The following is a 17292-nucleotide window of genomic DNA, read 5'->3' as shown; positions in this document are numbered from 1 at the left end:
GGAGATGGTCTGGATGGGAGAAGACACATTCAAGCTACACATTTGATCCACCAAATTTTTAACTACCTAAATGCATGTGTTTTCTTATCAAGTTGGACCACTAAGATCTGCCTGCCTCTGCGCTCCGAGAACCAGCAGACAAAGAATCTGTTTCATGACGTGCACCCCTCCCTGCTGCTCTTTCTGCACCGCCTGCGCTCCATCACCATCTACAATCAAGTAGCTCTCGCACTAAATGCATTTGCTCACATTCATGTGCACAAACACGCATAGGTGATGTCAAGCTTTTAAAGCTAAATCGAGTCCATCTGCTGCGTCTGTCCCTGCAGAGCGAGAAGCGCCTTGTGACAATGACCCGTAAGGACTTGAGTCACAATGTGTTAGAGGTGGAGCACACTGAGGGCACTGAGCGATGGCTCGTGGTCAAAACTACAGTGCAGTCCAAGAAGGTAATGCACACACACTAGCATTAAAATCTCATTCTGTTCTGTTCTTCATTTTCAGGCACACGTATGATGTCTAGATTTCTGAACAAGAAGTTGACATCAGTTTCTACGTTCCGTCCTTCCTTGAGAACAGCTCTGCATTTCCCTGACATGCTACCATACAAATGCTCTTTGTTCTGCTCGAGAAAAGTCTGTCCCTTTATCTGACTCACTGGGCAGACTTGCGGTTCTCACACCAGGCAGGAATGTATGACCAGATTCAAACACAATAAATGGCACCAAACAATTTAATGCCAGTGTGAAGACACGTTAATACCCCTGCTACTCTTTCTTCACTTACATTTCTTCTTCCATGTTCCAGAGGCAGTTAGATGATGTAAGAGAAGGAATAAAGCAGAGTAATAGAAAATGAGTTTCCCAGCGATTCCACAGGCACAAGATCCATTTCAGTCAAAGTACGTTTGTTTCTGAGCTGAATCATCTTTTCCGACATTGATCTGTTTCTCCTTCAGATCAAAGAAGATGTTGAGTCCACTGAGCTTGCCCTGGCTTTCCAGCTTGACGGCAACACCACAGGAAGTGACACTGTATGCCAGCCACAGAAACAGCCGGTGTTTGCTTACCTGCCCCTTCGAAGCTTTGGCTTTCGTTTCATCATCCAAGGTCAGAATGGAGTTTGAAATGATTGTTCATGGACACACAATTGATGGAATGAAGAAGAAGTCTTACTCAGAAATCTTACTCAACTTACTCAATCTTCTTCAGGTGACTTTGACATCCCTTCCTCTCGTGAGGATGTTGATAGAGACAGCTCATGGAACCAGTGGCTTCGATCTGAGATACCACAGCTTTTCCTCCAGGCCATGGATGTCTTCACCGTAAGACAACACAGTATTTGAAGGCTGTCAGAAACAGTTCACTATAACCACAACTGAGCAAACGATACCTACCTGGAAAGCTAGAATGAAAGATACAAAGAGAATACAGCAAACTGGTGGTATGAAACAGGATACTAACAAGGACAAGAGGAGATTAATGATATAATTAGTCTGTCTCTAGCCAGAGCTCTCATGTGAACTCACTAAAACTGTTCAAAGATTGGTACATTGACTGTATGTAAGTGGGGGAGCAGGCCGGCGATTCGATCCCCGGCTCCTGTAAGTCAGCATGTCCAAGTGTCCTTGGGCAAGATACTGAACCCCACCTTGCTTCTGAAGCAGCTTCAGTGTGTGATAATAACAAGTAACATCACTCCTCAGTCCTTGGATGTTGTCTACCTTTAAACCAGTGTCTTTCTCCTTATTCCAGGATCACCCAGAGTTCAGGGGGCTGAAGGGCCTCTGCCAGTTCCTACAATTTGTTCCCCTGCCTGACGAGGTGTTGGACTTCTTCAAGCCTGTTGCTGGGAAGATTATTCAGCTGCTCAAGGGCAAGGCCTTCCTGCCTACACTAAACTCAGGTATTACTCACACGTAAAAAACTAGTTCGACCCTTTCAAGCCATTAAATCACCAGAACAGGACAAAAAACCTGTTTCTTGTAGGCCAATGCTACTGTATGAGTTCAGCACTGGCATACTAGAATTTGAAAACCATGTGTATAACCCTTTAAATGCTCGTCCCTGTGCTTTCTCTCCTAGATGTTAAGGTTGAGTACAAGCTGCCATCCCAAGTGGCCGTCTGTCAGGACAGCGTGATCCGTGAAGTGATTGGCGGAGACGAGCTACAAAGGCATCTGTCTTTGTCCTATCTCCATCCGGGTGTGAGCCATGCTGCACCCGCCTCTCTGCTCACCCACCTAGGAGTCAGACACCTGCAGGGATCTGATGTTACCACGGTAACCACAGCCATGGCCAAGGAGCTGTTGAGAGTGAAAGGCATCCATTCAGGTGTGTGCAGCTAGTGTGTGTTTGGAAGAAAGATGGGTGGAGACAATTGTGATGGAAAGTCACTTCAAATGATGGCACAGCACAGTGGATCATAACTGCTGACAGAATGCAGTGTATGCTGTATGAGATGTACCATCATTCCATGTATGCTGACACCAGAAGAGGCTGTGAATGTTACAGCAGTGTTCACTGTTGGAATTGGAATATTTGCTAATCAATGCACTAGTGCAGTTTGCTTCATTATTGTCGGACATTAACTTCTTCCTTTTACTGATAAATTATTCAGGAAAATAAAATAGATCTTCATCATTCTTTTAAATTCTAATTTAAATTAGATTTTTTAAATATTATGCACAGACAGGTGTGCATTCACTGGATACTGGATTCACTCGAGTCTTTTCTGTGTAATGTAAAATTTTGTAAATCTTTGACACCAACTCTTTTCCAGATGGCGGCCTGCGTCAGCTGGCCCGGCTGCTGGTTTGCAACTTCCGTGCTCTGGAGCACGGCTACGGAGAGACAGATTCCATCCTGCAAACCCTCAGAGATCTACCCATAATCCCCCTGGCTGATGGCCGTGTGGTGGCACTGAGCGGGGAGGGAGTGTTCTTTCCAATGGAGGAAACCAAGACCAAAAAAAAGGCAGCTAAAGCTCAGACAGGTAATTTCACTTCAGCATGTACTTTATTCCAATTACATAATACTGCATTTATGTCTTCAACTTATTCAGTGACAGTATATTGTAGTAAATTGTAGTTAGAGGTAGCAGTAATGTCTATAGATAGATAGATAGATAGATAGATAGATAGATAGATAGATAGATAGATAGATAGATAGATAGATTTCAAGTGAAATATTTGTCAGGGAAGTGTTATTTTAGGTATGGTGATGTTAATCCAGCTTTTCTCTCATCATTCCATCTCAACAGGACCTCTGTCTGCATTGTACAAGGATGTTAATGTCGTTCACCCCTCTCTGCTGAGCTGCGTGGAGCCTCTGGAAAGTCAGCAGGTCCGGGAGCTGCTGAGACGAATCGGAGTCCATGAACTGGAGCCTCAGGAGCTACTGGAGCAGCACATCTATCCGTTGTTGAAGAGCAACAGATGGAAGGTACCGTACTGTTTATACTTGATAACTTTCAAGTTTGATGTTTAAAAAAGTATTGACATCATACTTAAATATCTTTCTTTCTTTCTTTCTTTCTTTCTGTGACCCCATTATTCTCCTCTGATTTCACCACCAGTCAAAGCCAGAGGAAGTGGTAGTGAGCTACTTGGTTTTCATCAAGCTACATTCCTCCTCCAGCCACGAGTACTCAGACACAGCAGTGCCCGTCCTGACCAACATGGGGCTGCTGTGCCCCTGCACTGATAAGGTGCACTTCTCAGAAGAGTACGGCAACACCAACCTGCCAAAGAAGCTGCCTGGTAAGGAGAAACCCACCGTTCTTAATAGTGACACACTGACACATGCACCTTTTCTGTTAAAGGGTACAATTGAACATTAACTCTGTACTTCTCCAACTATTTTTCTGCATCCATGTTGGCCCACACATGACACACATGTTTTTGATAAATCCTTTTCATTGAATATATTTGTTGATTCCTTCTCCATGTATGATGTAATGTAAACAAGGAATATCAGAAATACATTTGTGAACCTTCACACTGGCAGCTGTGGCTGGACGCGTTTTCAGGCTTCCATATGTTGTACATCCATCCCACTCTTGTGAACTCAACATCTCAGGAATGTCTTGAGGGAATTTCTTCAAATTTGGCCCAAATATCCACTTGGACTGAAGGATAAACTGATGACATTTTGGTGATGAAGGGTCACTGTGAGCCATAACTCAATAATTCATACACTAATTACAACATTTCACCAAATGTCTAATAAATGGTCTGTATTTGTATAGCTCCTTTCTAGTTATTTCAACTACTTAAAGCGCTTTACATCACATCCTCATTCACCCATTCACACATCATTCATACAGGAGGGATGTAATTTGGAGGAGATTCTTTCATACTCATTCACACGCTGAAGCTGCTTCAGGAGCAAGTTGGGGTTCAGTGTCTTGCCCAAGGACACTTGGACATGCTGACCCATAGGAGCTGGGGATCGAACCCCCGACCTTCTGATTGAGGGACGACCCACTCTACCACTGAGCCCTAATAGGCTACAGATGAGCTGATGACATGTTATGTTCTGTGCACATTCATTAATTCATCACTGATCCATACTAGATTATCAAAATGGGTGCCAGTTATTTTCAGTTTATCGATGAGTCAGTTACTTAACTAAAGGTTTCAGCTCAAAGTCGGTTACTGTGAAATATCAGCTTTCATACTAATCTTTTAGATAGCCTTGGCAGTTCCCTTACATAAACAGATGAGCCATAGGGGTTCTGTTTGGATTGGACAAGCAGTGCAGCAGAATATCTTCTGGCCATGAAGCAGTGGAGCATGTTCCCTGTGAGATTTGACTAATTCCACTCATGTTCCACCTGATTTGAATGATCAACTGATATCAAAGGCTAAACATTGGACTTCAGCCCTTCTTTACCTGTTTACTGTTCCACTGTTAGCCAGAGTTATGTGTCTTACATGATTCATACAGTATTTCTTTATTGGTCTACTTTACTGGTTTACTTTTTTCCCCATCAGGTTGCGACTGGGTCTTGCTGAGTCCCTGCTATGTGCAGACAGACAATGATGTAGCAGGATGGAGAGAGCTGTTTAGCAGACTGGGAGTCAGAGACGGTCTCATCATCCGCAAAGAGAGACAGACACTCACTGCCAAAGATCTGGTGAGGAGGAAATCCCTGAACTGTTACCTCAGCTGCTCAGGAATCATTAAACTCATGCTGTTCCAAAGTGCTTCACTGATCGTATTGAATTAAATAAAAAGAAATGAGAGGCAGTAACAGCAATTAAAATACAATATAACAACAGAAACAGGGGCACAAAAAGGAAACAAAGCTGCAGGACAAATACAACTAATTAGTTAACTAATTAGAGTTACATGTGAGTTTTTTAAAAGTTTTTTAAAAAGTGGAACTGACCCAGCCGACCTGATAAAGAGGGGGAAGTGATATGTGCCCTCAGCGAGTCCAAAGCATCAACTCACTATTTTTCAGCTGCACCTCGTTTTCAAACTGTCTGGTGTGCAAGCAGCACACAATACTAGAAACTATCATCAGGGCCAAGATCAGCCACATAGTCATCCACTCAGTGTGAGATTAGAAAGTGAGCAGCTGTACAAAAAAGGTGAAGATGCTAGGTGCAGGGTTTTTCTCTTGGTGGCTGCATATTCTCTCTCCTCATTGGGAATAATTGAAAAAAGACGCCGGCACTCAGAAAAACAACATATGAACATTGGCCCTGACTGATTTGCTTCCGGGAGTTTTCCTGTATGGAAATTCTGACCAATTAGAGATGAGTTTCTTCATGCATCTCAGATTTTGGTCTGCTTTTAAATGCTGCCACGTGAACAGCCCTAGTGTAATGTGATCCAATTTTGTGGTTAGGCCTTAGATGACCTACATGTGCCAGAGAGAAGAAAATTATTCCACTCAAGTTTGTAAAAAGTGGTGTGTGTGAAAACTTCAATTGTTTCATCTAAGATGCTTCAGGTGCAGGTGAAAGTTTCAAAATTAGCACTATTACCTGTCAAGTTGTTATCACACAGTTATCCCCACATGATGTGGCTGCAGCTTAAAGCCTCAAAGGCCTGTCCTACTAGTTCAGCAACAGTATGTGTTTCGTTTTAAGCTTCCTCCCCTGCTCTTTCTCCAGGCGTCCAGTCCCTGGGCGGTGGAAAGTACAATGTGGTACCAACATTTGGAAGAGGGCTGCGTGCTTGACGACTACCCCTGTGAGGAGTTTCACGCCTTGGCCACAGCCCAGCTGCCCGGCTCTCTCCTCCTGCAGCAGAGAAGGGCCTTGCTGGAACTGCTGGAGACCAACTGGGATACTGGGTAACACACACATGGACACACACTCTCTTACATATTTCCTCTCCTTTATCATGTTCTGTCTATTGAAGAATCTCTTCAGAATTTCAGGTGCATTCACTGTGTGTCAGTTATGTTTAGGAAACCATATGCTCGGAGATAATGGTTAGGTTAAGGGCTGTAGGGGTAGGCCAGTTCAGGCTACATGACCATATATTGTAACAAACAAAATCTATACATCCATAATTTTAATACTTACAGGATAATACACCAGACTAAAGGGAAGGTAGGGAAACACTGATCTGGGTTGGCTGCGTATTAAAACAGAAAGCAAATTCAACCATAGCTCTGTAGGCACATGTGGAACATAAATGTCATCTATTACACTGGTCAATTTAACACAAGTAGAGTTTTCATTAGATCGCAAAGATGATTTTCTCAGTGCTTTTAACTGTGATCACTAAACACATGCTGTGCTGCTGGATGCTGTATGGGTGCTAGTCACTAGGTCTTGTCATCCATGCATTGTAGTCATAGGATCCCTGAAGTTGTACGATCATATATATTTATTATCACCTTTCCCATCCCTCCAGACACGGCTATTCTCAGTTCCTCACAGCTCAGGTATTTGACGGTGATGGGCAACCCATCAGAAGCACCAAGTCCTCCTTCTACCACTTCTTGTGCTGTCTTGAATGGGTGCCAGCGTATCGCCCACTGGAAGGAGAAAAGCAAGAGAGAAAGTACCTCTGTCCAAACTCAGTCTACCTTGCCTCCTCTGATGTCACCAGCCTACTCGGGACTCATGTCTATTACGTGGACATCAACCCCAGCGAGTTTAGCAGAGCTCTAGGTAAAATCTGTCGTGGTGGAGGTCTCTGTTGTCCACAGCTGTGGTTATTGGTTAGAGTTGCTACTGATTATTTTGAGTTACATAATAGACAAAGTTTTCCCTCTTTTAGGAATGAGACAAAGTATCTCAGTGGATGATCTGATTAACTACCTGAAAAAGTGGTGCGTCAAGTCAGAAACAGATAACCAGGAGCAGAGACCACCTGAGGGCGAGTCAGAGGGGGCAAATTTTACTTCCACAGTTCAGCACATCTACAGTGTCTACAACTATCTGCATATGAACTGTCCCCAGAACAGCCTGAAGGAGCTGTTCCAGCACACCCCTGCTGTCTTCATAGAGTACAACAGGTACGTTGTCCTCTGTATCAGCACGCTTAAGTTCAATGTCAAACTTTAATCAAACTTTGCCCCCCAGGCGAAATGATGACTGGTGTTCAGGACGTTTCTACCACCTGAAGGAGGTGTGCTGGAGTGACCCGACAGGAATGTTCCAGCGGTACAAAGCCCTTACTCATGGACCAGACAGCTCTGTCCAGGAGCCCAAAGTCCTGGCTCCCTTCTACAGCCAGCTGGAAGGCATGAAAGCCTTCTTCACAAGAGTATGCTGCTCACTTACTGTTTTCCTGAAAATATCCTGTGTCACTTTTGGTGACAGCTCACACTGTTATTTTGTGGTTTAGCTTGTTCATAATTTTAAAATGGCATGTTTTCACTTTTGCAAGAGAAAGATGTTACAATCTTACATGTGTTTCTGGGGTTTGGGGGGTAAACTTCCCCGATCAATGTTAATGCCAGCCTAAACTTATATGATAGAGTAGCATCTAGTACCAGCCTGCACTCAGTAGATATGCTAGTCATGGACAGAGACATAACCTCTAATGTATTTAGTTACTGATCAGAATCAGAATCAGAATCAACTTTATTGGCCAAGTTTGAACAGGCAAACAAGGAATTGGACTCTGGTGAAACTCTCTGATGTACACTTTGGCCCTGGAAGTAACACTCACGTCCTGCTGGTGGTGCTGTAGACCGCCACCATTACTAATGTACACTATGTGTGCGTCTGTGATATATCCTCTGTATAGCTGCTGAATGTGGATCCCACTCCCAGTATGAAGCAGTATGTGGGTTTGTTGGAACTGATCTGCTCATCATCTCCCATACCAACTGCTGAAGTGCTACAGGATGTGTCGGTGCTCTATGCCAGACTTGGTAAGTTTCATTAGTGAGCCACACACTCCATTCTGAATGTCCCATCTACCCATCTACCCATTATCTCTCTGCTCATCACCTTCCTGTTTCCCTCTTGACTAGCTTGACTTGTTCCATCCTCCCTCTGTGCCCTGACATCTAATGTAGCACAATGTAATGTTTTATCTGGTATACTTGTACACACACACGTATATACATATCTGATGTCCCTCTATTTTCAACAGCTCAAAAGTGTATTCCAGTAGGTGGTGACCAGGAAAACGTCCCTCAGCCCAAAGTCAATCCCAGTTACTGCTCTACTTTGAAGGGTGAGTAAGTCTGGAATGACTTTACATTGGAGAGTGAAAGCAGTCAGACAGCTGACTGTATCATCTACAGTGCAGCGGTTTAGAGGTGTGGCAGCAGCACAGACAACTTTTCTACTAATGTAATCAGGGACTCATGAAGGTGTGTGAGTGAGAATTTAGCATATCAATGTTCGGAACACAACACAAAGTTAGCTATTGTAGTTTGCTGGTTGCTCACCAACACAGTCAGCAGCTGGAGCTGCAGCAGTGATCGTGACACAGCTCATGAAGGACATTAACGCAGCTTAGATGGCCACAATCTTTTATTTTGACCTTTATATGAATGACAAACACTTTCCAAGCAGGTCAGATATCTGTTGTGATTAGATGTCCACAGATCCACATTGAAATCACAGGAAAGAAAGATGCTTGTTTTTACTTTAACGTCCATGGGCTCATTGCAAAGAGGAATCAACATACTTTAAAAGCAGCTAATTTACCAAAATATAAACTACTACAGGCTAAAAGTGGAGCAGGAGTTGTAGGTCACAGCGTATACACTGGTTGTACAACCTGACTGCCAGTCCAGATAAGAGTTTCATGTCATTCTGCTTATCAAAGGCAGCGAAGGAGAAGGCTGCTAAACATGGATGTCAACACTGCAGGATTCAAAATATTTCAAATATTGGCTTTCTTATGAGGAAATTAATACATTTAGTCCAGGATATACACAACTGTTACTGTTATACACACTGTTTACAGGAAAACTAGACAGGACACCTTCAGTGATCAATGAGCAGTCGACAGTGGCGAAAACCACAGGAAAGACCTGATATTATCTGTTCTTATAGTCTATGTGACCCTGGCTGTCCTTTCTGCTCAGGTATGGTGTCAGATATGAGGGTCTTCCCCACTAAAGATAACAAGTGGATAAGTCTGGCACGGAAACCCATGATCGCTGACAACAAAGAGCTAGAAAAGGTCTTTAAACCTCACGAGCACATCTGTCTGCTCAACCTGCCACCAGCAGAGAAGAAGACTGCTCCCAGGAGCAAGACTGGGAACTTAGGTATGCTGCTGCTGTCTTTTTCCTCCATGTAGTTGTCAAAAGTTAGATTAGTACTTGATTCATTTTGATTATACCTAGTTATACAAACTATACAAATGGAACCCAGGCTAAAATGTAGATTCTGACTAATGTTGTAATATTGGCTGACAGGTCAGACAGTGCTGGGAGAACGAGCTAACACTGTTCCCAACTTCAACGAGAAGGACCGATCTTTGTTTCTGGAGATCTGTGGGATCCGTCGGCTGTCCGAGTGCGTCCAGACTGAGGCTCAGACTGAGAACCTGAGGCCCTGTCCGCTCATGCAGTCCATGGTGCGCTCTGTGATCCCCTACATCCAGAGGTTCCTCTACCACCACGATGAGCTGGCTGAAGTCTATTCAGAGCTCAAAGACAACAACATTGGAGAGAAAATCAAGCGACTTTGTTTTGGACAGGTCAGAAGGTCACACCTGTTTGGTTTAGAGCAGGTTAAAACCTGAAGGGAGTTCCTAATAAGTACTAATCAGACTGGCTTTGCACTCAGCCTGTTACTCAGTTTGCACGGTGGGTATATTTAGCACCTAAAGGCAGGAGCTAATTCTGCAGTCAGCGCAGGGCTGCCTTCTACATTCTGGGACATAATGTGATGTCTGGATGACCATCTTTCGTCTCCACTGATTTGTGTTTGGTTTCTGAACTTTCCTTTTCAATTTCTGTGTGTGCACATATTTAAGAAAACCCCTTGACAGTACTGTACTGTAACTGTACGAACTCCTCCATATACACAGTGATCTTAGGAATATACATTATTATTATTATTTCATTAGTATGTAACACACCTTAGTGTAAGCAGAATACAGCAATGTGTATGTGAACGTGTTGTTTGATTGTGAACAGGTGGGTAAGCTGTACATTCGCTACCAGCTGGGGGCTGCTGACAGTGAGGATGTGGTGGTAGAGGTGCAGGACGTCATCTGTCTGCTGAAAGATGAGAAGGAGCTTTACATCCAGAAAGATCACCTCTCAGCCAAGCTGGACATCTGCAGGTTTGTGTGTGGTGGAATCCTTTTTGAAGTCCTTTTCCCTGAACTCTAAAGTAAATCTACTTTTTTCTTCTTGTTGCACGTTTATCTAAAACTGTGATTACTCAGAAGAAGCAATTGAGTATGATTATATGTAAAATAGAGGGGAGATCAATGAGCTGTGTGGCAGCTGTCTGACATGAGAGTGCGATGGATTAACAACTGAGGAACTAAGTATCAAAACAAGCATGCTTTCCAAAGAGGGAGTCCTTTGTTCAAAGCACAAGAAACATGTGGTCCAACATTCAAAACATTTTAATAGCAATGCTGATCTGATATGAGAGGAATATTCACACTGAGTTGGTCACATGACTATACATTATAAAACTGTAACATTTGATCATTTTTTAATTATATCATTATAAAATTGTTAAAAAAAGTTATATTCATGTAGTCATTTAGAGCAGCCGACTTAGGGCCCCCCGTGTCCCATGTCTCTTTACAGAAAATAAATAAATAATATAAATGATAATATATGAGTATTGGCAGATCCCTGGAGTTAAGATTCCACATTTTAAATGGTACCTTGTCCTATAACGGTGTTATATTATGTTTTATATCCTGTTCTTTTCTATATACAGTATCAGTCAAAGGGTTGGACACACCTTCTCATTCAACTGTTTTCTTTTCTTTTTATTATTTTCTAAATGTTTTATATTTTAGATTCTTTTGCTTTGATGACAGCTTTACACTCTCTGCATTCTCTCAGTCAGCTTCCTTAACGTGTCTGAGACCCTCAGTAGTGTTGTGCAGAGGTCGGGTTGGTACACAGTTCTATACAGAGAACAGTCCTGTTCAACTACTGTTTGGATTCAGATTATGAACCACTGAGCTGAGTAAAGAGAAACAGTCCATCACTACTTAAAGACATGAAGGTCAGTCAGTCTGGATCAGTTCAAGAACTTCCTCTCATGAGGACCCCCCAGGAAAGGAAGACCAAGAGTTAGCTCTGCTGCAGAGGACAAGTTCATCAGAGTTACCAGCCTCAGAGACCACAAGTGAACAGAACCTCAGATTAGAGCCACAGAAATGCTTCAGAGCTCAAGTAGCAGACACATCTCAGCATCAGCTGTTCAGAGGAGGCTGAGTGGATCAGGCCTTCATGGTGGAGCTGTCTAGTTTAAAGAATCTAAAAACTAAAACACACAGTTTTTTAACACTTTTTTGTTTGATACATATCTCCATATGTGTTCCTTCATAGTTTTGATGTCTTTAATATTAATCTACAAAGTAGAAAATTATACAAATACAGAAAAATGAATGAGAAGGTGTGTCCAAACTTATGACTGATACTGTAAATTGTATTTTATTCCTGTATTTGAACTTCTTAACTATTTTATGACTTTATGTCTCTTCTGACTACATATTGTTGGAGGGAGATATTCATTCACTTGGACATGGTCCTGTCCAGCCTTATAAAGCATAAATAAAGGAATTGTTGTAAAGTTCATATGATATTCCCTCCTATATGTGTTACGTGTTGCATGCTTACAAGGGATGCCTCTTAATCCTCTGTGTGTGTGTGTGTGTGTCTCTTTCAGGGAGCTGGTGAAACTGTTCTGCACAGAGAGCAGCCACAGGAAAGAGCTGACACATTTCCTGAGTGGCCTGACAACCTCTCTCAATGTAAGTGATACATTACCCCTTCAAACATTGATCACTGATCCCAAAGCAGTGTAAAGGATCACGGTCTTCATCCTGTTCTCCTGTCTTTTCTATGGTAAATGAATGGTCTGTATTTGTATTTGGAGCAAGTTGGGGTTCAGTGTCGTGCCCAAGGACATGCAGACTCATAGGAGTGGGGGATCGAACCTTCATCCTTCCAACTGAGGGACGACCCACTGTACCTCTGAGCCACACACACACTTACCACGCCTGCCACAGCTGTGGCTACAACTTCATCTCTGTGGAGCGGTGAAGCAGCGGCTGCCTCAGAGCGATTAAAGCTTAGCAAGGATCACATCAGGCCTCCGCTGTGATTCGCTCTGTTCAGTGCCTCATCTTGTGTGGTTTTCTTTGTGCAGCAGCTTCTTGGAGACATGCAGCATAACCCAGCTGCAATATGTAGTCCATATTGAAATGTGGAATACACACAGCTTACTTTAAAGTTCTAGTTTTGGATTTGGATGTGATTCTGAAGTGAATACTGTTTAACTGGGTTGTCCACAAATCAGAAGATCGGTGGTTCGATCCCCGGCTCCTCCACTTCACATGTCCAAGTATCCTTTGCCAAGACACTGAAGCCCAAATTGCTCCTGAAGCACAGCTTCGGTTTGAATGTTCCCCACTTAAGTTCCTCCTGACGGCAGTTTGGGCAACTTCCATCAGTGTATGAATGGTGTGTGAATGTAGTGTTGAAGCGCTTTGAGTGGTCAAAACGACTAGAAAGGGGCTGTACAGTACAATCTATTCACCATTTGATATACCTGGATAGCAGTCAGACAGATGGAGGTATGCCAAGTCGGATACAGATCTGCCTCGTGACCTATTATATGTGCTTAGTCCCTGGAAGTACAGGTTAGTTAGGCCATCAACATTTTAACAAGGTAAGACATCTCTTAAGCAACATGGTGGGGAACAAATGCCACTTTCTCTGTTGACAAGAGAATCTGAGTTTAGTGGACCAGCGCTGCATGTTAATCTTCACTTCACTGTGGAAAAGCAAGCCAAGTTTTGTGGACTGAATAATGAATTGTCACTATTTGTGGAAAGAATGAAGCCTTTAACATTAAACACATGTAACACCAGGATTAGATCTCAGCTTTGCCACATGCTGTCGCCACAGTCATGAACTCTGTCGATGTGTGTAGGAAGCAGGATCCCTGAGGAGATTCTTGCTCAAGGAGGACATCAAAGAGCTGCCAAGTGAGGAGGAGCTGTGGGAGGTCCCAGAGCCCCCCAAGCCAGAGATGAACATGGACAGAGGTACGGGGGGCGTGCAGGCGGAGTTACAGCAGACAAAGGACATAGAGTCTATTCTCAGTGTCTTTCTTCCTACTTCACAACACAAGCTGAACTCCTCAGCATCACTCATGGACCTCATGGACCTCATGGCCATTTCAGTGGCTGTAAGGTTAAAACTGCATCAGCAAAAACAGGTGTTTCTCTCCTGTAGCTGTATTCCACTCACTCTCAGTCAGGTCCTCATGATGATGAAATGTCACGATAGAAAAGAGCAGCTGTTGTCAGAGCTCACAGACTGAGAGGAGCAGATCCCCTTACTGCAGCAGAGAGCACGCACACACACACACACACACACACACACACTTACATCCACAATATTGATCAAAAGACTTTTTCATTACAAATCTGTTTGAATGGCAAAACATGACTGGAACAGGTGTCATCTTACTTCTCTCCTTTGGTGTCAACTCTTAAACAGTGCTGTCAAGGAGCTACTCCTCCATCAGCTCCCCAGAGGAGCCACCTCGTCCTGCACATGAGGATGGGGGCCAGACGCTGATGTGCTGGCCTCCTCGTTCATCCATACTGAACACAGAAGGCAGTCGCACAGGTACACTGAGAAGGAGACAGTTGTTTCAGCGTGTTTATTTCTTCACAAGGGGAAACTGGATATTTCATTTCCCATAATTCTTGTGTGCCAGCAGCTCATGCAGATGGCGGTGCGGTCGAAGCTGTCATGAAGATGTGGCCGCCTCCTGCTGGGCATAAAGACACAGACCCAGAAAGGGACAGGGCCCCTAAAGGAAACCTCCAGAGTGTCAGCAGCAGCAGACCCACAGACCAGGCTGGCCTCCAGAGAGTCCTCAGCCATCCAGACCAAGTCACTCCTGCTGCCGTGACCTCCAGCACACCACGCCCTCCAGGTTACACACCCAACAAGCTTCTGTGTCCTAATTCACTACTTGACTGTTTTATTTACTAATTACTAATTTACTGTTACTAATATTTGGAGGGTATTATTAGCTTCATTTTATCTTTGGTCTATCTTTTTTGTTTGTTGGTCATTTATTCAAGATTCAAGATGTTTATTATCACGTGCACAGACAGCCAGACAGTTACACTGCACAATGAAATTCTTCTTCTTCTTGTGAACTGTAACAAACTCTAACAATACAAACTAAGCAAGTTATAACAAGGCAAAATGTAAGAATTTAGATAAAGAGCCTAAATAGATGTGATTTGCACACCTGAACCAACAGCAGCAGTCATAAAGTGCACTGTGCATTATGATTGACTCTCAGTGTTCTAATAAAGACACAGTGACACAAACGAAAACTTTGAAAGATGTCCCATCACATATACATCCTGTGTTCATTGGTCCGTTTGGTTCTGTCTATCTGTCTAGCACTGAAAGAGCGAGAGTGTGACCAACCACCGGCTCCCAGTCCTCCATCTGCACGTCCTGCTGAGACAGCCAGTGACCAAGCCGCTGCAAGCAGCCTGTACGCTCCTTCTTCTCAACCTGAAACACTAATGTTGACTCCTACTGTTAAAGACGTCCAGAATCCCAGTTCCTCCTGCTTGTCCTTCTCGCTCTCCTCCCTAAACTCGTTCTTCCTTTGTCTCTGACAGCGTCGTCCCTGAGGCCATGGTGCTTTCCAGCATGTTTCAGGGTACTGCAGCAGAGACTCAGCGTCCTCCTCTAAACCTGGACTTCCCTCTCTGGAACAAAGTCCAGCCTCCACAGGCCACGTTGGAGGACATGGAGCTCACCTGCCAGAGACCCACCACGGTCAGTACATTCACCACGTGATTGTCTCTCAGCGGTTGACTGCTAATAAGATTGTAAAAGTGTCCTATGCTTGTGTAGGTGGTGTTATCCGACGACACAATGGACGTGGTAGCGATTGGCGAGTGGGGGGAGCAGCTGGTCAACTCTTTCCTGTGCCACTGGAGAGATAGCGGCGACCCCGGACGGCCCACACACGTCTTGTGGTGCAATCAAAGCGGAGAGAGCGGTCAGCCCTATGATTTTAGGCTCACCTTTGAAGCTGCAGCAGAGCGGGGGGTGGTGTACGTGGAAGTGAAGTCAACCCTGAAGAAAGAGAAGTCATTCATCCACCTCTCTGCCAATGAGCTGGACTTTGCACTGAAGGAGAAGGAGCGGTACCACATATTCAGAGTGTACAGTGCAGGAGACGCCCAGAACGTCCGCCTGTGTCGCATTCAGAACCTGGCCCAGCATCTCCACACTAAAGACCTGGCACTCTACCTGTTTGTGTAGGTCCTGTGGACGTTTGTGGAGACATCTGCACCCAATCAGTTCACGCCTCTCCGACAGCCTAAACATTCATATGCCTTTTGAGGTTAATCCACATTCCACTGTTTTAAGTTCTTTGGAATATGTTCGTGATATCTTATGTATGTTTTGTGTTTCCTGACTTATTTTGTCTGCTAATAAGAATAATATGCACATTCCTTTTTTTCCCTTTTTAGATTTGTATTGCCAACATACAGGTGTGTGTTTTCTGGTACATGTTAAATGGTATGTGTATGTGTAAAAGTGATCAGTGGACTCACTGAATGTTTTTAACAATTTTTTACTCCTACTACACCCCCTCACTTTTACTCTGGCATTCCTTTGGAATAAAACCCTTTTCTGTCAGCTAGTTGACTCTGAATGACTTTGACTGCATGTGAATGGCCACACAGCCTGTTCTTATGAAAGAAGCTTCCAAGTGGTTCAATCCATCCATTATTAATGACAGGTGATAGATAGATAGATAGATAGATAGATAGATAGATAGATAGATAGATAGATAGATAGATAGATAGATAGTATGTTGAGTATGTTTCACGGCCCATACTTTTTCACATTAACTAGAGTAAAGAAGTTTTACTTTTACTTGAGTGAAGAATGTGTGTCCTTGAGCCACATCATGTTTCCAAAAGTTCTCGACAGGTGACAGACGTCCTGAACCTTTACAGAACACTGAGGCTGTTCTGCTCATGAACGTGCTCCAGTTCCTCACCTGACTCCTGATATCTGCCACATCCAACAGTCTGTCAGAGTCTAGAATCTGTCAGCTCGTCTGCCTGTTCAATCAATCAATCTTTATTTATAGAGAGCCAATTCATAACAGCGTTATCTCAAGATTCTTTCCATAAAGAGCAGGTCTAGACCAAACTCTTTAATTAAGATCATGAAGCCAGACAACCACAGCTGGAGAACCAGGACCAGGATCCTCAGGAACCTGAGAACCACAGCAGGAGAACCAGGACCAGGATCCTCAGGAACCTGAGAACCACAGCAGGAGAACCAGGACCAGGATCCACAGGAACCAGAGAACCACAGCAGGAGAACCAGGACCAGGATCCACAGGAACCTGAGAACCACAGCAGGAGAACCAGGACCAGGATCCACAGGAACCAGAGAACCACAGCAGGAGACCCAGGACCAGGATCCACAGGAACCTGAGAACCACAGCAGGAGAACCAGGACCAGGATCCACAGGAACCAGAGAACCACAGCAGGAGAACCAGGACCAGGATCCACAGGAACCAGAGAACCACAGCAGGAGAACCAGGACCAGGATCCACAGGAAGCTGAGGGATGAGAAAA

The 17292-nt window shown here is 44.0% G+C and overlaps 1 protein-coding gene across 1 annotated transcript in view; it reads left to right on the top strand.

Annotated features, from left to right (window-relative positions):
* LOC139219980 (uncharacterized) overlaps positions 1 to 16335 on the top strand; it is a 31651-nt gene extending 15316 nt beyond the window's left edge. Inside the window, exons 21-46 of the mRNA XM_070852011.1 lie at positions 93 to 219; positions 330 to 449; positions 959 to 1109; positions 1212 to 1324; positions 1755 to 1905; positions 2085 to 2333; positions 2782 to 2994; positions 3262 to 3443; positions 3577 to 3760; positions 4997 to 5139; positions 6128 to 6309; positions 6879 to 7138; positions 7248 to 7485; positions 7553 to 7736; positions 8223 to 8349; positions 8574 to 8657; positions 9520 to 9705; positions 9856 to 10139; positions 10582 to 10730; positions 12308 to 12392; positions 13577 to 13691; positions 14149 to 14280; positions 14372 to 14593; positions 15076 to 15172; positions 15303 to 15462; positions 15541 to 16335. Of these exons, the coding sequence (XP_070708112.1) occupies positions 93 to 219; positions 330 to 449; positions 959 to 1109; positions 1212 to 1324; positions 1755 to 1905; positions 2085 to 2333; positions 2782 to 2994; positions 3262 to 3443; positions 3577 to 3760; positions 4997 to 5139; positions 6128 to 6309; positions 6879 to 7138; positions 7248 to 7485; positions 7553 to 7736; positions 8223 to 8349; positions 8574 to 8657; positions 9520 to 9705; positions 9856 to 10139; positions 10582 to 10730; positions 12308 to 12392; positions 13577 to 13691; positions 14149 to 14280; positions 14372 to 14593; positions 15076 to 15172; positions 15303 to 15462; positions 15541 to 15954 (4552 nt within the window). The 3' untranslated portion in view covers positions 15955 to 16335. The remainder of the gene's footprint in view (positions 1 to 92; positions 220 to 329; positions 450 to 958; positions 1110 to 1211; positions 1325 to 1754; positions 1906 to 2084; positions 2334 to 2781; positions 2995 to 3261; positions 3444 to 3576; positions 3761 to 4996; positions 5140 to 6127; positions 6310 to 6878; positions 7139 to 7247; positions 7486 to 7552; positions 7737 to 8222; positions 8350 to 8573; positions 8658 to 9519; positions 9706 to 9855; positions 10140 to 10581; positions 10731 to 12307; positions 12393 to 13576; positions 13692 to 14148; positions 14281 to 14371; positions 14594 to 15075; positions 15173 to 15302; positions 15463 to 15540) is intronic.
* The last annotated feature ends 957 nt before the right edge of the window (positions 16336 to 17292 follow it).

This window comes from Pempheris klunzingeri, chromosome 20 (genome assembly GCF_042242105.1).
Source record: "Pempheris klunzingeri isolate RE-2024b chromosome 20, fPemKlu1.hap1, whole genome shotgun sequence".
Taxonomy (NCBI): domain Eukaryota; kingdom Metazoa; phylum Chordata; class Actinopteri; order Acropomatiformes; family Pempheridae; genus Pempheris; species Pempheris klunzingeri.
The sequence above is the reverse complement of the archived record's forward strand: the minus strand, read 5'-3'. Positions and strand labels throughout refer to the sequence as shown.